The sequence below is a fragment of the Thamnophis elegans genome, chromosome 11 (genome assembly GCF_009769535.1).
Source record: "Thamnophis elegans isolate rThaEle1 chromosome 11, rThaEle1.pri, whole genome shotgun sequence".
NCBI lineage: Eukaryota > Metazoa > Chordata > Lepidosauria > Squamata > Colubridae > Thamnophis > Thamnophis elegans.
Window position 1 is genome coordinate 32703563 of NC_045551.1, and position 21824 is coordinate 32725386.

At 40.2% G+C, this 21824-nt stretch overlaps 1 protein-coding gene across 2 annotated transcripts in view; it reads left to right on the forward strand.

The window, feature by feature from the left end:
• ATP10A (ATPase phospholipid transporting 10A (putative)) overlaps nucleotides 1-21824 on the forward strand; it is a 145620-nt gene that overhangs the window by 75300 nt on the left and 48496 nt on the right. For both annotated transcript variants that reach the window (XM_032226578.1, XM_032226579.1), the window contains exons 3-6: nucleotides 11017-11102; nucleotides 13592-13698; nucleotides 13803-13934; nucleotides 15454-15587. In XM_032226578.1, coding sequence (XP_032082469.1) covers nucleotides 11017-11102; nucleotides 13592-13698; nucleotides 13803-13934; nucleotides 15454-15587 — 459 coding nt within the window. The remainder of the gene's footprint in view (nucleotides 1-11016; nucleotides 11103-13591; nucleotides 13699-13802; nucleotides 13935-15453; nucleotides 15588-21824) is intronic.

The following is a 21824-nucleotide window of genomic DNA, read 5'->3' on the forward strand; positions in this document are numbered from 1 at the left end:
ATACTACATTGTTTTAGAAGCCTTTTCCTGAGACAATGGTTGCATTTAAAATTTAAATGTGGTGTCAAAAATTCAAATGTTACAACTATAGGAGCTAAAAAAAGAATAAGCATTTTCTAAGTTTGGCATTGTTTATCTTGTGAGAAAGAAAGAAATATGTCTACACCACATTGTACCTAGGATTTCAGAGCATCATCTATCTACAAGTAGTAGATAGATCTATCTACAAGTCCTCAACTTATGACCACAGTTGAGCCCAAAATTTCTGTTGCTAAGCAAGACATTTGTTAAGTGAATTTTTGCCCCATTTTGTGACCTTTCTTGCCATAGTGAATTTCAGCAATTGTTAAGTTAGTAACAAAGTTGTTAAGTGAATCTGGCTTCCTCATTAACGTTGCTTGTCAAAAGTTTGCAAAAGGTGATCACATGGTTCTGGGACATATCAACTGTCATAAGTATGAGTCAGTTTCCAAGCATCTAAATTTTGATCACATGACCAAGGGAATGCTGCAATGATCTAAGTGTGGAAAAACAGTCATAAATCACTTTTTTCAGTGCTGTTGTAACTTCGAACGGTCACTAAATAAACTGTTTTAAATTGGGGATTACCTGTATTGAAGGCACATATACAACCATAGGGGCTAGAAAACTATTCATTATATGTTGTTTATTTGTAGTGGAACTTTATCATATATCCAGTTTGAATTCTAAAACCATAGACTGTGTAGGTTCCATCTTCTTTTTCCTTCTTAGCACCTCCGATCTCTGTCATACAAGATTATGAGACATTAAATATAGTGGCTTTGAGGATTAGGGCAGAGAAGTAATCTAGCAGTAATCCTTTCTGCCTGATCCTAATCTATGAACTATATTTGGTTGGTGGAGCAGGGCAATTTTTTAAACCACAGTGTCAAGTTGACTTATTTCAACTAGTCATAGTTACAATTGATCCAATTCTCCGATGCTGTACTGTTTATGTATTGAACCATTTTCTGGAGTGATTAACTATATCAGTGAACTGCTTTCTGAGTTCAGCTTCTTCATATCCCATTCCTGAAAACATCAGTAGTAAAAACTTCCCACTAAATATTTTAATGGCAATATTATAGAGTCCAGAATCTTTCATTTATTATTTCAGCCATGAAAGGAACTTCCTATTAGTTTTGCAGTGTGTAGGCTTCTTAAGAAGATGGCCTTTTGCCTTGTGATTGGAGTATCCTGGATACAGAGGCATCTCTATGGCCCAAAATAATAGAACTCTAGCTTTTTGATGCCCTCTCTTTTTGCAGGGGAAATCTTTAATTAAGTGGAACCCTATAATGCTAATAAACAGCAAGACAAAGTGGAATGATTTAGTTGCTATTTCCTATTTTAATGGCAGCTGCGTCATTTACCCAAAAGATTTTTAAGTGTGAGGGATCATTTTTCTGCATTCATCTTTTCCTCTATAGCTCGAAAAGATACCCCCTAGTTAGGCTTCACAAACATTCTTATAACATTGTAACTCTAAAGCCGGTTGTGTCCATTCAGCACAAGCAGCATGATGAAGTAAAAAGCCAGAAGCTTAATAAGGATATTTTTTTTTGTGGGTAAGTAGTTTTGTTTGTTTGTTTTTGCTCTTCTAAAAAATCGTGGTGATACTTTTATTTTTATATACTGTAGAGAACTGAGGGTATAAATATTTTCCACCAGTCTCGGTTAAAGTTTTCAAAACACTATAAATCATTCTTATGATACTTGACTGGAGCAAGTAAAGAATCGACCAACCTTGCCGTTCTTTGCAGCATGGCTGACAAAATATTTCCAGCTCGTCGAAGACATTCCATGAGCAATTACTGTGGGTGGGGTGACCAGAAAGCCTGCCAATATTTCCAAAAAAACAGACTGATTCTTCTTTCATGAGCCCTCTTCTCAGAGAATTTTAGAAATATTTACTGCAAGTTGAGCACAGGGAGAGCAGATCATGTGTAGAGGGCATCTTGGGTGACAAAGAAGGAACACCAACCCCTCCCCTTTTCTTGGAATGTATTTGTGTGAAGAAGCCAAATTGTGTGGTATGTTAAAGACATGAATGTTGGAGCCAAAGCATTAATGCCAACACCTGATCCCATGATTAATGAGTGATCCTACATAGGAAAAAAAAACATGAATTACTATAAAAAGGACGGAAAAAGCAGCCTCTGAGTTGCATAATTTAGGGCTTTGCATTTATGTCTGTACAAATACAAACTAGGAAATAATTACATAGGCCCATATCATGTTAGAACTTTTTCAATCTGATGATTACATCAGGGCAATTGCTGAAGGTCAGTTTTGAGACTTCTTCCAAAAACGAAATAGTTTATTTTACCAAGAAAGAGGGGGCATGACTGGACATATGTTCACTTATCTCATGAAGTTCCACTTACTGGTTTCTTTACTGGTTTCCTCCTTTTCCCTTTAAGTAGGAATGAGAACTACTGCCTTGGTTTATCTGTTACTTCTCAGAGACAGCTGCAGAAATGGAATTAGTTCAGTATGTTTGGATTTTTTAATACATTAGTCAGGAGTGCTTTTTCCAGCATATAATCAATTGTGTTCAGCAGATCCTGGAATTCTTATTACTTGTTTGAATACATTGCCAAGGAAGACATTCTGGCCAATTCCACACATGTATTGTTGTCTTTTGGAGTCAAACAAGGAATTTAGATTAGCCTCCTCAAAGCTGATGCTTTGTTGGTTGGAAATTCTGGAAGTTGTAATCAAAAAAAGATTTGTCAAGAACCAGCACTGGGAATAATAATGTAGCATTACTTCCTCGGGGTAAGGTTGTATTTTCCTGGACCTCATAGATTAGCTGATCTTTTTTCTGTGTTATGATGCAAGTATTGAAGTTAAAGGTAATAATTGTCAGACTTCACACCAAAACCTGGCTGTAAAGCTCAGCTGTCAAACATTTTATCTCTTCTTTGTATTTATTTATTTATTCAATTTGTACACTGTTTGATTTCTCTTAGGTGGGGATGTGCTTACCTGTCAGAAAATTTTCGGGGGGCATAAATTTTTTTACTGCAGACAAGAAAGGGTCTTCCCATGTGTATTCTGCAATTCAAAGAAGCATGTAAATGTATCATGGATTTCACTTTAGAGTTTGTCAGGGATCTTCAGTTTCACTCTCCTCTTTTTTCTTTGTTTGATATTTTTTCTCAGTTTCTTTAACTGTACCATCATATGATCTCATGTGTCACCTTTTTTGAAATATCAGTTCATAGGACCAAAATCTTGAAAACCATCTTCTCCACTTTTTGGTGTTTTAAGAAGCAGCGGTCAATTCCTGTAAAACAGAGTGACATCTGCTTCCTTTACCAGAGAACTTAATGTTGTGTGCCCCAAAACTAGAGTCGAACATGTCCCTTGAAAAGTAGGTGGGTAACAGGAGGGACCTTTTTCATCAGAAAAACTAAAAATGGTTTTTAGTTTGATGTTTGGTCTCTGGCCATAAATAAATAAAACAGAGGTAATCCTCAACTTACAACAGTTCATTTAGTGACCATTTGAAGTTATAATGGCACCGAAAAAAAGTGACGTTGCCATTTTCCACATTTATGACCATTGCATGATCATGTGATTTATATTTCGATTCTTGACAACTGGTTCATATTTATGATAGTTGCGGTGTCCCACGGTTATGTAATCATCTTTTACGGCCTCCTAACAAGCTAGGTCAATGAGGATGCCAGATTCACTTATCAACTGTGTTACTAATTTAACAACTGCAGGGATTACTTAACAACTGTGGCAAGAAATGTTGTAAAATGGGATACACTTAACAAATTTCTCACTTAGCAACATAAATTCTGGGCTCAAGTATGGTTATAATCAAGAAGGCTGAGTTGATAGGCAGATAAATGTGTGATGGAAGAAAGAAAAAAGACACTAAATCATTTCAGAGTAATTATTTGTTTGAAGTGGGACCTGTAAGGCTGTAAACCCGATGTTATTTTATTCTCTTAGTCTTAGCCTCTTTCTCTTTAGTAAAATCTTATAAACTTCAGTTCCTTCAGTTATTGAACAAGATCATTGAGTGAGTTAAACTTTTGGTTGCTGATCTGTGACAGCAAATCACAAGCGCAGAAGCAATTTGATCTCCGTGAGCTTATCTTCATGCTTGCAGAACAGTTGCAAAAAGCCCTTGTTTGTGCATTTGCTCGCTCACTGATGAGTAAGAATTCCCATCAACAGTGTCAGAGTCTGTAAGTGAATGGCACCCTGCAGCTTTTTCCTTTCACAAAGGTGAAAATCAAATGTCTGTGGTTGGAGAAGGACTGGAATTCCTTTTCTCCAATGATTTTGGCAATTGAATTTGCTCATTTGGAAAGCAGCTGGTTGAAGTGTTCTAGAGTAACAAATATATCATCGCCAGAACTGGAGAAAAGTGTTGCTTTTTGTTGCAAATAACTAAATAAATGACAATTATAGATTTCTTTTAAAAAAATGAAAAGTACATTCTGTCGTGCTGCTAAGTGAAATGGTGAAATTCCTGACAATTTTCTGCCTCTCTGCATATCAAACTAATATATTTGTAAAATATGTATATTCTTGGTCAGCTTTTGTTCCTGAGTGAAATAAAATAGGTTCATAAATTTACAATTGGTGCAGAATTTAATATAGCTACTCTGAGCTGGGATCAACATCAGTTTGCTGAGTTCAGCAGCTACAAGGTGTTTTCTCCGATTAGCCTGCCCTTTAGCAGAGGATTTCTTCCTAAACATTTGTCAAAGCTATTAAGACACTACATTTTTGTTCCTTAAAAATCTACTGCATGAAAACTGAGAAGAAATAACACAACCACTAATGTTATGTCTTGTCCTACCTTCTGATAGGGATAAAACCTTCATAAAATTGTAAATTGTGAACTTGGAAGGTACCCAAAATGTCATCTACTCCATCTTCCAACTCTGGATCTGCAGTGTCCAGTAACTGTAGGATAGCCATTTATTCACTAGATAAATAATTCAGATAGAGACATTAGCCATAATCTGTTTCCCTACATACTTCCTACTATCTTCTTTCCCACTTGGCTTAAAACAATCAGCATTAGGAAAACACAGACTTTCTCCCATGGAGACAAGTCAAAGCTGGACCATATGTCTGTGCCATGGTATGTTCTATGGTAGACAAATAATAAACTCTACTATGATTGGAGATATAATATAGATGCAATACAGTCTTAACTTATGCACAATTATTCAAAATTCTTCTAATACTGTGAAGAGCTATGGTGGCGCAGTGGTTAGAATGCAGTACTTCAGGCTACTTCTGCTGACTGCCGGTTGCCTGCAATTTGGATGACTTCCATCCTTCAGAGGTTGATAAAATGAGGACCCAGATTGTTGGGGGGCAATATGCTGACTCTGTAAACTGCTTAGAGATGGCTGTAAAAGCACTATGAAGCACTATACAAGTCTAATTGCTATTGCTAATACATACATTCTAGGCCAGTGATGGTTAACCCTTTTGGTGCTGAGTGGCCAAAGTGCGTGCACGAATGCACGTGTGCATGCCCCAATCCCCAAAATGCAATGTGATCACCCCACGCATGTACCCTGCATGCGTTCCCTGAGCATACACCCCCATGCATGCACCCCAGCCCCCGATTTGGCTTCCAGGTTGGTGCAGGAGGCTTTTCAGGCCCAAAATGATAAGCGGGCTCGCAGTTTCTCCCCCGTGCATGCCCAAGCTTTCTCCTCCATTCCTGCCACCCATGCCTGCCCCAATCTGAGCAGTTTCTCCCCTGTGCTCCCAGGCTTTCCCCGGCATTCCTGCCGCCCTTGCCTTCCCTGATCTGCGAAGATCAGGGAAGGCTCCGCTCCCACACATGCGCATGACCTGAAGACCAGCCGGCTGATGGGTGGCATGCGCACATGTGCAGTGGAGCTGGGCTGGTGGAGAGGGCTCTGCGTGCCATCTGTGGCATGCATTTCATAGGTTTGCCATCACAGTTCTAGGTAGTTCAGGATCAAATTTTTAGCTACCATTACAGTTTCTAAAATGAGGAAAGAAAGAAAGAAAGAAAGAAAGAAAGAAAGAAAGAAAGAAAGAAAGAAAGAAAGAAAGAAAGAAAGAAATGATAGAGGATAGATAGATGATAGATAGGTAGGTAGGTAGGTAGGTAGGTAGGTAGATAGATAGATAGATAGATAGATAGATAGATAGATAGATAGATAGATAGATAGATAGATAGATAGATAGATAGATGATAGATAGATGATAGATAGATAGATGATAGGTAGGTAGGTAGGTAGGTAGGTAGGTAGGTAGGTAGGTAGGTAGGTAGGTAGGTAGGTAGGTAGGTAGATAGATAGATAGATAGATAGATAGATAGATAGATAGATAGATAGATAGATAGATAGATAGATAGATTTGTCAGTTTTATGTTGAGTGTTTCCAGAGTGGAGTGGATTTCAAATTTTAAAAAAATGCTGGTTGGTCTCAAAATGAATTGATCATGGATACAAGTGTATTTTTCCATTGTTGTGTAACCATTTGCCTAGATCCAAAGTATTGTAATTACCAATTTGGACAGAACATTACAGGACTTTTTAACAATTTATTTTGATCCTCTAAAATCTTATTTAATAGTACAGAATAATGATCATGCAACTATGAATTCGTGAGTTCCCATATTGTGATGAGCCATAGAGATGACCTTGGGAGAAATTATGCAGACAACATGCTTTTTAAAAAAATGTTTAAAATAACCCCTCAAATTTACTCTGCCTTAACTCCTTGGGGTATAAGAGGCAGGGAAAGGAAAATACAATCAGGTTTTCAAGATTCTTTTACTTTAGCCCAGTGTTTTTCAACCACTGTGCCGCGGCACACTAGTGTGCCGTGACATAGTGTAAGGTGTGCCGTGGGAAAATTACTTTATATATAGTCAATATAGGCACAGAGTTAAATTTTTTTAACATTTTCTAATGGTGGTGTGCCTCGTGATTTTTTTCATGAAAAAAGTGTGCCTTTGCACAAAAAAGGTTGAAAAACACTGCTTTAGCCTATATCAATCAAATAGAATTCTAGCATCCTTTTGGCATGAGTTCACTGAGGGGCTAAACGGCTAACACCCACAATCTTAATGACTCTTTAGGAGAGGGATGTGGAACTATGGTCCCTTTATCACTGTGGACTTCAACTCTCAGAAGTCCTGAACCAACCAAGCAAACTTCTCAGTGAACTCATGCCAGCTCAGGAATTCTGGGAGTTGAAGTCTACAAATCATAAAGAGGCTATGGCTCCCTATTTCTGCTTTAGGAGAAGACAACCAGTTGTAACATGATATGAAAAGAATTATGTGAGACAAGCTTAACAAAAATAGAAGATAGTATATCCACAGATTTAGCTCTTTCCGCAAGAGATCGATTTACCAGATGTTTGGGTGGTATTTTTGTGTCATGTCAAAGATAGAAATTAATTCCAGATGGTAATAAGAAGAAAAACCTTTTGGAACCAAAAGGAGAGCAAAGTCAGAGTAAGACAGACTTTTCTAAAGCAACATTTCATAATAGGTTGAACTGGCAGGCTGTAGATATAAAAAAATATATCTCTTTTACATCAGCAAAATGATAAATAAATTTTATTTGTTTATTTGTATCTGACCTTTATTATTTTTTTAAAAATAACTCGGGACACCAACATATCCAGTACACCATCATCCTATTTTTTCCACAACAACAACCCTGTTAGGTGGGTTAGACTGAGAATGACTGGCCCAAAGTTGTCCAACTGGTTTTCATGGCTAAGGCAAGACTAGAACTCATGGTCTCCCACTTTCTAGCCTGATGCATAGACAGTAATAGTGATGGAATCCATACAGAAAAACACCTGGACATTGATTGGTGAAATTCAGACTATTGTCTTGCAGTGTTTGTCTTGCAAATTTGTGTACTGTATAAAGCGAGTGCAAAACTATTTCACATCTTAAGCATTTTAAAATAAACATACACCCACACACAAACTGATTTGCTGAAGATTCATAATTGGTGTTATTATGTTGATATTTAAATGTACACCTCTAAACAAAAGTGATATTTAGTCTCTTGTGAAGGCATGCTAGCAAAGCCTGAAAATAGGAAGTAAATGTTTGTCATAGACATACAAGGCAAGTCCCAGCTTGAGCCTAATTAGCTAGGGAATGAAGAAGAATTTTAAATGTTAATTGGGATAGAATTATTCTATAATATATGTATAACTTACAATATAAAGTTAATGTACCTGAGTTAGCACAAAGCAGTTGGGAAGTACTAATTATGGGGTTTTTTTTTCAGAAAGCTTCTGTTAGCATTCTTTAAATTAATGGTGCATTGATATATCTGGTACTAGATTCCATTGCAGCCTTCTTTGAATTTAAATATTTGGAAGCTATTATTACCAAATGTTGGTATTTTCAGTCTTCCTAATTATTTTCTTTGACAGTCCAGTTTTAGTTTGAGTGTGATTTCAAAGATATTAAGCAAAATTTCTGTCAGAATAGGTGCATACTTTGAAAAACATACAGTACTGAGTCCCTTTAGTGTATAAAATGGCTGCATGTGGTGTTCTACTAGTGTACTTTTGGGGGAAATGTAAATTCTTTATGTTTATTAGAATTGTATACTTCCTCCGTGTAAAGGCAAGATGATCTACTACTAGGCCTCCTCCCCTGGGATCTCATGTTGCAAAATGTCTTAGCAAGTCAGTACTAGATGTTTAACAAATGTGTACTTCTAATGCAAAGGCTATCCTAGGAAAGTCAACGAACTTTATAGATAATCCTAAACAAACTTCATTCCCAAGATAGTTAGTAGTTTTACTCTGTTTTTCACATAGCTTGTTTTTCATGGAAAAGCATGGGAAAACAGCAGTGCTGGCTCTGGCTGCAGACCTGTTGAATCCAGCAATTTGTCACCAGGAGGCTGACAAACAGACCTTGATAGTAAAAGCCTAAGCATGCCCCTGATTGCTGTTATGCATATACATTGTATCTCCCGTGAATTTGAACTCCAGAATATATTGAAATATCACAATAATAATTGGAGGTAGTAATAACAGTATTGTACCAATAATAATAAAGCTATTGTGGCTAATATCGCTGCTAATGGACTACTCCTTATAGTAGTAGGGAGTAGTAGTTGTAATAGCAATAGCACTTAGACTTATATACCGTTTCACAGTGCTTTACAGCCCTCTCTAAGAAGTTTATAGAGTCAGCATATTGCCCCCCAAATCTGAGTCCTTATTTTACCCACCTCAGAAGGATGGAAGTTTGAGTCAACTTTGAGCCTGGTGAGATTCAAACTGCCAAATTGCAGGAGCCAGCAGTCAACAAACGTAGCCTAGAGTACTGAATTCTTCCACAGCAATCTTGTTTTAAAGCTTTTTTTTTCAAGCTTTGTATCTCCATTTCTGTTAGGTAATAGTGAAACACAAGAATGTGATTTTTTTAAAACCTGATTTAACAGGGTGGAATTAAAAAAAAAGAGAACTGTGCACGATGAATCCGTTATCAGATATTGTGAGACTGCTTTTTGAGTAATTTTAAGTGTGTATATTTATTTATACAGAAAGAGAGAGGAATGTTCTAAATTAATAGGCATTTTATTGTAATTAATATTATCTGATATGTTTTTATTTTTTGGTAACCCACATTGAGGGGCTAGACATCTTTAAATAATTATAGGTGTGCAGGGAAAATACTTACAGTTCAAAATCCTGTTGAATTTTGTGAGGTGATAGTCACTGAGCTCCTGCTCTTATAGGTTGATTAAACATGCCTTTGATATTACATTGTTGTCCAGTTACTTTGGGTTGCCTGTATATTTTGCAATTCATGTAGCATCTGGACTTCTCTAGACGTATTAGTGAAGCAAGCCTGCCCTTCCTCAATTGCTTTTTGTTTGATCAGTAGCAAAGCCACTTCAAATGCAACTTTATTTTGGAGGGTTTCTGCACAAGTTTGCCTCCTGAGCGAAGGGAGGAGCAGAGTTAATAGTGAAGTGAACGCCATCCTCAGCCAATTCATCTTGCTAGCAATGGAATAAATAATCTAGTCCCAAGTTGTTTGCTAATTAATTAATCTTCTTTGTGCAGCCAGTGTACAGAGCAGAAACCTTTTCTTAAACTTTCCTGATAAACCTGATTTTTTTTTTAAAAAAAATACCCATCTTTTGCTTTGGTTGGAAAGGTGAGGCAGGAGCAGAAATTAATACTGGAAGCCAGTATTGCCTGCTTTTTCCCCTCGGAATTATTGCACTTTTTTTGCTGATTGTGATATCTTTTTGGTTTGTTGCCATCTACTTAATAAATAAATACATAAAGGAGAGCACCCTTTTGAAAGTACAGCTTGGGCATATCTACAACTATTTTTTTCAGTCTCAGATAAGCCTATAGAATCTGCTCTAGTATTTGGGGACATGGTGGCTCAGTGGCTAAGACGCTGAGCTTGTTGATTGAAAGGTCAGCAGTTCGGCAGTTCAAATCCCCAGTGCTGCATAACAGAGTTATTTGTCCCAGCCAAGCAGTCCGAAAGCATGTAAAAATGCAAGTAGAAAAATAGGGACCACATTGGTGGGAAGGTTTAGTCATGTCAGCCAAATGACCATGGAGACGTCTTTGGACAGCGCTGGCTCTTTGGCTTTGAAACAGAGATGAGCACCGCCCCCTAGAGTTGGGAACAACTACCACATATATGTGAGGGGAACCTTTACCTTTATCTGCTCTAGAATAATTCATCTTCCTTAGTCGCCATTACTATACTAGAAATCACACAGAGTGTAGCAAAGAGGCTACAGATAAGGTTCTCATATTCTTTTAAGCTCCCAGTGATATAACTGGATACTGAAGTTGACATTGCTTATTCTTTTTGGGAACTTGGGAATCTCAACTGGGCTCCGCAGTACGACAAATAGAGAAATAGATTCCTCAGACTAGCAATCACACTTGTTATCTGTGGATGACACTGACATATAAAATAATCCTCATTATTTAATTTTGTTGCAGGATTCTGAATTTGATCCCATGAAATTTGCCAGCACCATTGAATGTGAAGAACCCAATAATGATATACGTAGGTTTAGAGGCTTCATGTGAGTATAATTTACAATTTCACCTGTAGTTTTGATTTACTTTAAAGTGGAATTTCCCTACTATAACACAGTGTTGGATATTTTTTAAAATATCTATTAAAACCTGTTTGCTAATTTAAATGAAATACTTAAATTTTTACAAACCCCCCCCCCCCACTTATAATGTATCTTGTTGTTTCGTTGCTAGGAAAGGATCCAAATAATAATACAGAATGACAGAGTTGGTAGGGATCTTGGAAGTCTTCTGGTCCACCCCCTGCTCAGGCAAGAAATCCTATACCATTTCAGACAATTAATTATTCAATCTCTTCTTAAAATTTCCAGTGTTGGGGCATCCAGAACTTCTGGAAGCAAGTTGTTCTACTGATTAATTGTTCTAACTGTCAGGACATTTCTCTTTGGTTTTAGGTTGCTTTTCTCCATGATTAGTTTCCATCCCTTGCTTCTTGTCTTGTCTTCAGGTGCTTTGGAGGAAAGGTTGATTCCCCCCCCCCTCTTCTTTGTAGCAGCCTCATAGATATTGAGACACTGCTATTCTGAGTGATAGCAGTAATGTAATGACTTAATAATGATTGGCTGAATACTTTTAAATATCTGTAGATATGAGGAATGATTTGGGTTTGGCTAGTCTAGAGGAAAGAAGGACTAGGGGTGACATGATAGCAACATACCAGTATTTGAAGGACTGCCACAAAGAAAAGGGGTCAATTTATTTTCCAAAGCACCAGAGGGCAGGGCAAGAAATAATGGATAGAAACTAATCAAAGAGAGATGCCATCAGGGATTGTAAGGAGAAACCTCCTAACAGAACAATTAACCAGTGGAACAGCTTGTGGGTGTTTCATCACTGAACTCACTTGTCTGAAACGGTATAGGGTTTGCAGCTTGAGCAGGGGGTTGGACTAGAAGACCTCCAAAGTTCCTTCCAGCTCTATTCTGATTGATAATCAGTTTTCTATTTTAATGACTCCTTTTTTCTCTTACTTTTCTCACTCTCTTGCTTATATAACTTTCATGGTTAAAAAGAAGAAGAAGAAGCACATCCTGTGAACACAATGCTATAGTATCTGCCATCTCTGAACAGAGTAACAAAAAGTATAGGGGCAAAACCCATCCTATGTCAGTCAAGCATTTAAGATAGAGGTCACAACCAGCAGCCTGTTTCTTCAGTTTCACAAGCTACCGTGATGATTTAGGCTTCTGTAAACATTGTTTTGAGTGATAAATTGTTCCGGTACCTATGAACTTTAAGGATTATTGAACCTTGCAACCATTATGTGAGATTAAAAAGCCTTTAGCAGACCAATATAAGAACTAGTTTGTAAGAGAATTGGTCTACGATCTTATCCTTTTTTTCTTTCTTTTTCTTACCATTATATTTTTATGATTGCACCTTTTGGGGACTTTATAAGTATATGCAATACTGTGGGGAGAATAGTTTTTTTTTAAGCAGCAGTACATTGAATTCTTAAAAACTAAATGAATTATGAGCTGCTGCAATATGTGATGCATCATCAGTTTGGCTGTTGTTCCCGAGATGATATCTTAATAAATAAAGCTGACGTCTCTAGCATCAAAGTGGCTTTCTATCATTTTCCTTGATCCATATGATTGTCAGAAAAACGATTGCCCTCTTTCAGGTTACTTTGTTCTAAGCTATGTTCTGTGGCCTCATATAGCTCTCAAAGGGTCCTTTCTAAAGGTCTTTACCAAATTTCAGCAGCAAACACAGATTTTCAGTGGTTCACGTTTTGCTGATTTCCCAAAAAGAACTGTGAAAGTGTCCTCACAAAACCTCAGCAAAAAAGTGTCTCTATCAGTTCAAATGAAGTCAGTGCTTCTCTAGCTATGCTGGTTGCTTCCAAACTCTACTACAGCTAGCCAATATTCTGTAAATGTTGATTGTGATTTTGTTAACCATAGAGACTTTGGTTTGATTTAGAAGGACCTCCTTCTAACTCAGCAATTCTTAGCCACAAAAGCAGCCACACCTTTTTATATTTTCAGATTCATACAGAAGTCTCAAAAACTCTGTTTTAATGAACAGAGAAGAACTGCAACCCCAAAAGTCCTAATTTTTAGTTTGCATTAGTCTGTATTTGTTAGGAGTTAATTCTTTACATTGCTTTGAGCTTCCTTTTTCTTTATCTTACACTAGTCGATAGCCCAGCGTAAAACTCTTAAATATGGTTTTTTTCTCATGCATTTAAAAGTTAAACCCTGTAGTTTGATTAATTACCCAAATAATCTATTTGTTTCACAATTCTGAAAGAGATAATATTGCACTGATGTTTTGTGAAATACCATGATATAATAGTCTGAAATAAGTCTTCCATTATGAGAAGCCAGTGTGACTAAATATAAAATTCAGCCTTTCGAACTTCCTTAGAAATTGCTTAAATTTAATATATCTTCGTCCTCCCTCTTTTTAATTAATACATATTATTTATAAATAAATTATTATCTCCTTCCATCTTCCTTGTTGGCAGTGTGCATAAGAATGGGAAAAAAGTTCCATTGTATAAAGAAAATCTTTTGTTACGAGGATGCACTGTTAGAAATACAGAAGAAGTCTCTGGGATCGTGATCTATGCAGGTAAACTATAGCTGTTATCTTTGTACTTATTATATATTTTCCCCTCCCTTCATTTTGAGTTCCATTTATATATGCTATCATGTAATCAAGATGTTTTTTTTCAGGTCATGAGACAAAAGCCTTGTTAAATAATAGTGGACCACGTTACAAACGCAGTAAGCTTGAAAGACAAATGAATTGTGATGTTCTTTGGTGTGTCCTCATACTTTTTGCAATGTGTTTATTTACTGCTATTGGTAAGTTCTTTTAACTTTTATTTATGGAGCATAAAACACTGAAGTCAGAAAAATTAAAATTAAAATTAAAATACAGATAAATAAATATTTTAAAACCACCTCTTTTGGCTTATTTAAATGTTGAAGGCCTACTTCTGATGGTCTGAATTAGTTGGCCAAGAAGGAAGACTTCTTCTTTCCTTCAAATATATATGCCATATTCTTAGCCACTTAGAAAGTGCCAAAAGTAATGTATGACATATTAAATAGCAACAGTACAATCCCAGTCTTGTTATATTTTGTAAACCAACCAATCCTGCTTTATGAAGCATAAATTCAAACATAACTACAAAGCAAAAGCAATAAAGAGAAGACTGAATTAGGATCAATCTCCTAAATTAGCCATACAAAATTATCTCTTAAAAAGAGATGTTAGTAATGTTCTGACATCTGAAGAAAGGTTGAATATAAGCATCAGAGGTTTTTGCAAATTACTTTGCATTCAGGATTTTTTCTGGTTTAAATTAAAATCTGAGCTGGAAAAATTCCCAGATCTCATCATACATGTATACAATTCACATATCATTCCCAGGAACTCCAGTCTTTCAAACACTACCAAAATAATTCAAACATAGGAAAAACAGCCACACAAATATAGCAGGAGAATAGTGGGATGTCTGCTATTACTCACAATAGTATATTTAGCTTGCCACTGGATTTTAAAACATATATTTAATCATTTCTCCCCCAAAGCCACTCCTCGTGCAACCTTGTGCAACCTGATACCAATTATGTATGATCAATAATAAGGTTGTTCTGACTCAGTATTGTCCACGCCAGCTACAAGCAATAGGTTTCTGCATTCTTCTAGATTCTATGGGCCTTGTACACACAACACATGTTTTATCTTATAATGTTTTATCTTATAAAGGGTCTTTCCCTAAGAGAGAAAGTCATTACCGTCTCTAATAAGGAAAATATCATATACAAGTAGTTCTCTATTCACAACAGTTCATTTAATGACTGTTCAAAGTTACAACAGTACTGAAAAATGTGGTTTATGAACATTTTTCACAGTTACGACCTTAGAGGCATCCATCAATTGTGATTATAAGTCAAAGGCTATCTGTATTATATCAGAGCATTAATCCATCTAGTTTACAAATGTTTATATCAGGTGTGTAAAATCTGGATCCATTGGCCATGACTGAACCTGTGGAAGTTGGTGAAGGGCACCAAGTTATCTGAACTTGGTTAACACTGACTATTTGTTTGAGTTTCAGAAAAGAGTCTTTCCTTTTTATTATCTGAAAATGTCAATGATAAAATATTTGGCCATCTACACGAAAATTGTATGGCTGTCACTGAACCATTATATTCCTAAGTGATCTTGAATGTATATTCCTAAAATAATCTAGTCTTACACATTAGTGAAAAAATCATGAGAGTGTTATCTCAGAAGACAGACAACGTATCTGTTAAACGTGTTTACTTTTCCATTGTTTAATTTGTGTTTTAATCTCTCCCTCCCCTCCTGCAGGGCATGGAATCTGGGTCTGGCAATATGATGACAAAAAGAAACCTGCCTTTGATGTCCCAGGTCATGATGGAAACTATTGGCCTCCAGCTCAAGCTGCGTTTTATTTATTTTTGACAATGATTATAGTTCTTCAGGTAACAATGGAGCATAATACTGAAATAACATAGATGTTTCTTGTCGTTTGTGACAAGTCATTGATTAAATTAATTAATGTAGATGAATAATGTTTCATTCTAATGTACACTTGACTGCGATTAAGTATCACTGAACATTGTGAAGCTCATTTTTGGGTAGATAGTAATAGAATTGTTATTTAATATGCAAATATACTGATATATTCATATACTACTACATACTTCATAGAATTCAAGTCAGTTTCCACTTAACAAAAACATTTATGATGTATGGCATTAAAGGAACAGTTTCTCCTACTGAATTTCAGCACAGATCTTACTGTACAGAAAAATAATTCTGAGCGGTTGTGCTAGAAACATTAACCAACTTAATCTGCCCAATAGATAGCATTTTGACTTAAATAGATTCATTACAGTCATAAACGCATAGTATGGTTGCTTCCAAGAAAAGGTAAAATTATTTCTTATAAATACTATCCACAATATCCAAATCTTATCTCTAAAATCCTAAAAAAACCAGTTCACTACAAACTAGACCATATCAATTTTCCTTTACCAGCCTCCAACTCATGGAACAAGTGATAGTGCAAAACCTAAGGTCACTATTGAAAACCTTAGTGTTAGTTCTTTGCAGGCCTCATAACTCAATTGCAACCAAACTCTAACTATCTCTGTAAAAGGATGACTGTAAAAGTACATGTGCATTTGATTTCACATTCTGACATCCATGGAAAAAATATACAGTATTATAATATAATAATACTCCTAAATAATTTTTACTTAGGCCAAATATAAGAATTCAGCAATATTTCCTTGCTAGTGTTTCAAAGAAGAAAGATGACAATAAATCTGTTCTTTCAGACTTCTATGTAGAAATGAATGGGAGACAGTTTTGGTAGGCTTCATTGTTTGATATAACTGCTAGCATTTTCAAAACCTAATATAAATACAGAGTGTATTGGTTAAGGCATCAGGCTAGAATCCCAGGATTACGGTCATTGAGTGAAGCAGTCACATGATGTCTTGCTTAACAACTGCTTAGCTACCAAGTTTCCAAACCCAATTGTGATCACAAGCAAAGAACTCCCTGTTTATAGTAGGTTAATGTAAAGTAACTCACTGGAACTCTTTCGAAAGGAACTGTCATTAAATTACTGCACTAGAGATAAAACTATGGACTGCAAAGATAGAATAAAAATTTCGATTTTGCTACTTTTAGAATATGTAGCACGTAACTGGAATTCCATAAAACAGCTAAGGTAATATTTATTTATATAACATTCACTGATATTTGAGCAAGATCAGACTACCATCCAAAACAATAAACAAAAAAAACAAAAACAAAAAAAAGACAAATGTATCACAATCCATCTAGGAAAGTACACATTAATAAAATATGAACTAAATTTAGTATAAAACTCTTCTTTTCTCCCAGGGAATCAAAACAAATGTTAAATAAAATCCACAATAATCTCTATAAACATTTCAGTAGAGAAGTACACACTTGATAGTTTTTAACCCTTCCAAAATCACAAGCATACATGCTTAGACACATGAATTTTATTATATCTACCATTTAAAGGGTTTGAGAGTATTCCTGAATCAAAATAAATTCTTACACTAGAGCAGTGATGGCGAATCTATGACACGCGTGTCAGTGCTGACACGCGTAGCCATTTGGGGTGACACGCACAGGATTTCATGCGATTCATCCTCGGCTCCTGCACAGCCGCCGAGGATGAAAGAATCTGTGCTGGAGGAACGGGGGGGCGGGACGTGTGATCTCCCCCGCCCACACTCACTTACTGTATCGCCGCCACCCCTTTCTGAGCGCAGGGACTGCTGGTAAGGCGTGCGTGCCGTGCGCACACACGTCATCAGCGCGGCGAGGGAGGGCCCGCAGGAGAGGAGCGCGGGAACAGTGCGCGCCTCTCTCCAGTCAGGCCGGCACAGAGAGTCTACTCCTGGGACTGTCGGTTACGACCGCACCACAGCAGGGAACAGCGGAGTGCCAACGGGAACTGTGAGCGCCATTATACATTTTTGTAGTTTACTCATTTTTTTTTTTACTCATTTTATTGAGATTTATAGACCGCCCTTTTCCCTGAGGGGACTCAGGGCGGTTTACAATCAAAGGGGAGGGGGTGCACGATCAGAGACAAACAATATGTGAGCAAAAAAAGAAAATAATAAAAACACAACTTGCATTCAACAGTCAACACTCGGGCGGGTAAATTGGGAACCTATCCCCAGACCTGATGGGAGAGCCAGGTCTTGAGGGCTGTGCGGAAGGTCTGGATGGTGGTGAGGGTGCGGATCTCAACGGGGAGGTCGTTCCACAGGGTCGGAGCTGCAACAGAAAAGGCTCTCCTCCGTGTAGTCGCCAGTCGACATTTACTGGCAGATGGAGTGCGGAGGAGGCCCAGTCTGTGCGATCTAATCGGTCGAAGGGAGGTGATCGGCAGGAGGCGGTCTCTCAAGTACCCAGATCCACTACCATGGAGTGCTTTAAAGGTGGTCATCAATACCCTGAAGCGCACCCGGAGATCGACAGGTAGCCAGTGCAGCTCGCGGAGGATGGGTGTAACGTGGGCGAACCGCGGTGCACCCACTATCACTCGTGCGGCTGCATTCTGGACTAACTGCAGTCGCCAGATGCACTTCAGGGGCAACCCCATGTAGAGCCCATTGCAGTATTCCAGCCTAGAGATCACAAGGGCTCGAGTGACTGTTGCGAGGGCCTCCCGGTTTAGGTAGGGCCGCAACTGGCGGACCAGGCGAACCTGTGCAAATGCCCCCCTGGTCACAGCCGACAACTGGTGGTCAAACGTCAGCTGTGGGTCCAGGAGGACTCCTAAGTTGCAGACCCTATCTGAGGGGTATAAAATTTGACCCCCCAGCCTAAGTGTTGGAACATTGGCCAAATTCTTGGGAGGGAAACACAACAGCCACTCGGTCTTGTCCGGGTTGAGTACCAGTTTGTTAGCGCTCATCCAGTTCCTAACGGCCTCAAGGCCCTGGTTCATCACGTCCACCACTTCATTGAGTTGGCACGGGGCGGACAGATACAATTGCGTATCGTCCGCATATTGGTGGTATTTTATCCCGTGCCTCCGAATGATCTCGCCCAGCAGTTTCATGTATATGTTAAATAGTAGGGGGGATAAGACCGAACCCTGCGGCACCCCACATGTTAGGGGGCTCAGGGACGATCTCTGCCCCCCAACCAACACCGACTGCGACCTGTCCGAGAGGTAGGAGGAGAACCACTGCAAAACAGTGCCTCCCACCCCCACCTCTCGCAGTCGTCGCAGAAGGATACCATGGTCGATGGTATCGAAAGCCGCTGAGAGGTCAAGGAGAACCAGGATGGACGCATGGCCTCCATCTCTGGCCCTCCAGAGATCATCGGTCAATGCGACCAAAGCGGTTTCTGTGCTGTAACCAGGTCTGAAGCCGGACTGGAAGGGGTCAAGATAACTAGCTTCCTCCAAGGCCCGTTGGAGCTGGAAGGCCACCACCTTCTCCACAACCTTCCCAATAAAGGGGAGGTTGGAGACAGGACGATAGTTGTTTAAAATGGCTGGATCCAAGGATGGTTTCTTCAGGAGGGGTCTCACCACCGCCGTTTTGAGTGCGGCGGGGAAGTGCCCCTCCCGAAGGGAGGCGGTCACGACCGCCTGGATCCAGCCATGTGTCACCTCCCTGCTGTTGGCAACCAGCCAGGAGGGACACGGGTCCAGAATGCAGGTGGAGGCGCTTACAGCTCGAATGGCCTTGTCCACATCCCCAGAGGCAACATCCTGGAACTCAACCCAGTGATGGTTTGCCAAGTAATCCTCCTGTGTCTCGGCTGGATCTACTGCGGTGGAGTCCAAGTCCGATCGAAACCGAGCCACTTTGTCCGCCAAGAACTGAGCATAGTCCTCAGCCCTACCCTGCAAGGGGTCTCCCGCCTCCCTCCTATTGAGGAGGGAGCGGGAGATCCTAAACAGGGCGGCTGGGCGTGACTCGGCGGACGCTACCAAGGCGGAGATGTGTGTTCTTTGGGCAGCTCTTAGTGCCCGGACGTAGTCCTTGGTGCAGGTAGTCAAAAGTGCTCGGTTCGCCTCGGACTTATCGGACCTCCACTGGTGCTCTAGGCGTCTCCTCCGGCGCTTCTTCTCCCGGAGCTCCTCGGTGAACCAAGGAGGTTTCCGGGATCCGCTGACCCGGAGGGGCCGTAGTGGCGCAATCCGATCAAGAGACTCCGACGCCGCCGAATACCAGGCGGCAACCAGAGCCTCCGCCGAACTGTGGGCGAGAGTATCAGGAATAACCCCAAGCTCCGTCTGGAACCTCAAAGGGTCCATAAGTCGCCCTGGGGCGGAACCACCTGGTCGGTTCCTCCTCCCTACGGTGGGGGTTTGGCCTCCGGAAGTCAAGCCTCAGTAGGCAGTGGTCTGACCACGACAGGGGTATGATCTCATTACCCCTCAGACCAAGATCACACATCCACTGCTCCGAGAGAAATACGAGGTCGAGCATGTGACCCGCTGCATGAGTTGGGCCCCGAATTACCTGGGTCAAGCCCATGGCTGTCATGGAAGCCATGAACTCCTGCGCCCCGTCAGAGCGTTCACCGAGCGATGGCAAATTAAAGTCCCCCAGAACTATGAGCCTGGGGAACTCAACTGCCAGCTGGGCTACTGACTCGAGGAGCGAGGGGAGGGATGCTGCAACGCAGTTGGGAGGCAGGTACGTTAGCAGCAAACCCACTTGACCCTTGAGGTCCAACTTTATCAGCAAGGACTCACACCCGACAAGCTCCGGAGCAGGGACCCTACGAGGTAACAGAGACTCCCGGATAACAATAGCCACACCGCCACCCCTTCCCTGGGCTCTCGGCTGATGAAGCACCTGAAATCCCTCTGGGCACATCTCTACAAGGGGGACTCCTCCTTCTGTGCCCAGCCAGGTTTCAGTAATACATGCCAGGTCTGCCCTCTCGTCAACAATTAAGTCCCGGACGAGGGGAGCTTTGTGAACAACAGACCTGGCATTTAGCGACAACAGCCTGAGACCAGGGTCCTGACTACTCACGCCATCTGGTCTTGGAGTGGGACTCATAGGGCCGGAAGGAGGGATCTCTGTGATGTAGCGAGCCCTCCTTCCCCGGTAATGGCCAGCCCTAAAGCCCCCGCCGTATCTGCCCCTCCCTGTTATGACCGCAATGCTCCGACCCTCTCCCGTAGCTGTAATTCCCCCAACCACCCCGGTGACTCCCGCATCCCCCGGCAGGTCCTCCGAGTCAAACATACTCAGGCACTCACACAAACAATCCCCACACTATGGTTAAAACACAAAAATACAACTATAATAATAATAAAAGTGGGTCATTCACACTATTCATACACTCCCATACACTCAACATACCAATTAAAAATTTGCGTGGGCGTACAAAGTCTGCACTTGGCTTATGTTGACTGTCAGAGCCAACAGAGAGTCCGGTATAATGTCAGATGGAAAAATATAAGTCTGGAGGTGTTTTCCGCCCCCCCCAAAGGGGGGGGGGGGCGCACCCTGAGGAAAACTGAATTAGATGGAACAGAGAGTTCAGTACAGTCCAAGCGAGAGGTGGCTGAAGAATAGAATAGTTCCAGATGTCCGTTGCCACAGCAGGGGCCGGGAGATTAACCATAATGAGTAAAGTCTAAGGGTCTAATATGTGGTCAGATGGAAAAAAAGGAGAAGAAAAGGGGAGGGTATTCCATCCACTGGTCGGGCCTAACGATCCCAAAGGGCCCCCAGTGGCTCAGGAGTCCAACAAGCCGCAGCAAGCCCGAGGTGGGGAAGTTCAAACCCCTGGAGGTAGCCCACAGATCCAAAAGGACAACTACCAGCCCCAAGAGTCGAATAAAACTGGGCGTCCCTTGACTGAAGGTTTCTTGGTCGGTGGTAACAAGCCAGCACCCAGAAACCGCGGGCGACAGCAGACACAAACGGAGGTCAGATTGTGATGTTAAGATGGTTACTTTTTCAGTCTTTCCGATCCTTTCCAGCCACCGCGGGTTGTTTCCGCTCAAGCCGCGATGAATTTATAGAGCTCTCCACAGCGAGGACATATAGCACTCTCCACAACCCACAATGCCGGCGTCTTATAGTCTTTCCGGGCTGGGGGCTCGTATTTTTCAGCAACTCGCTGGGCGTTCCTGTCACTCCCAACTCCCCCAACTCAGTCCCAAAGCCAATTCTCTC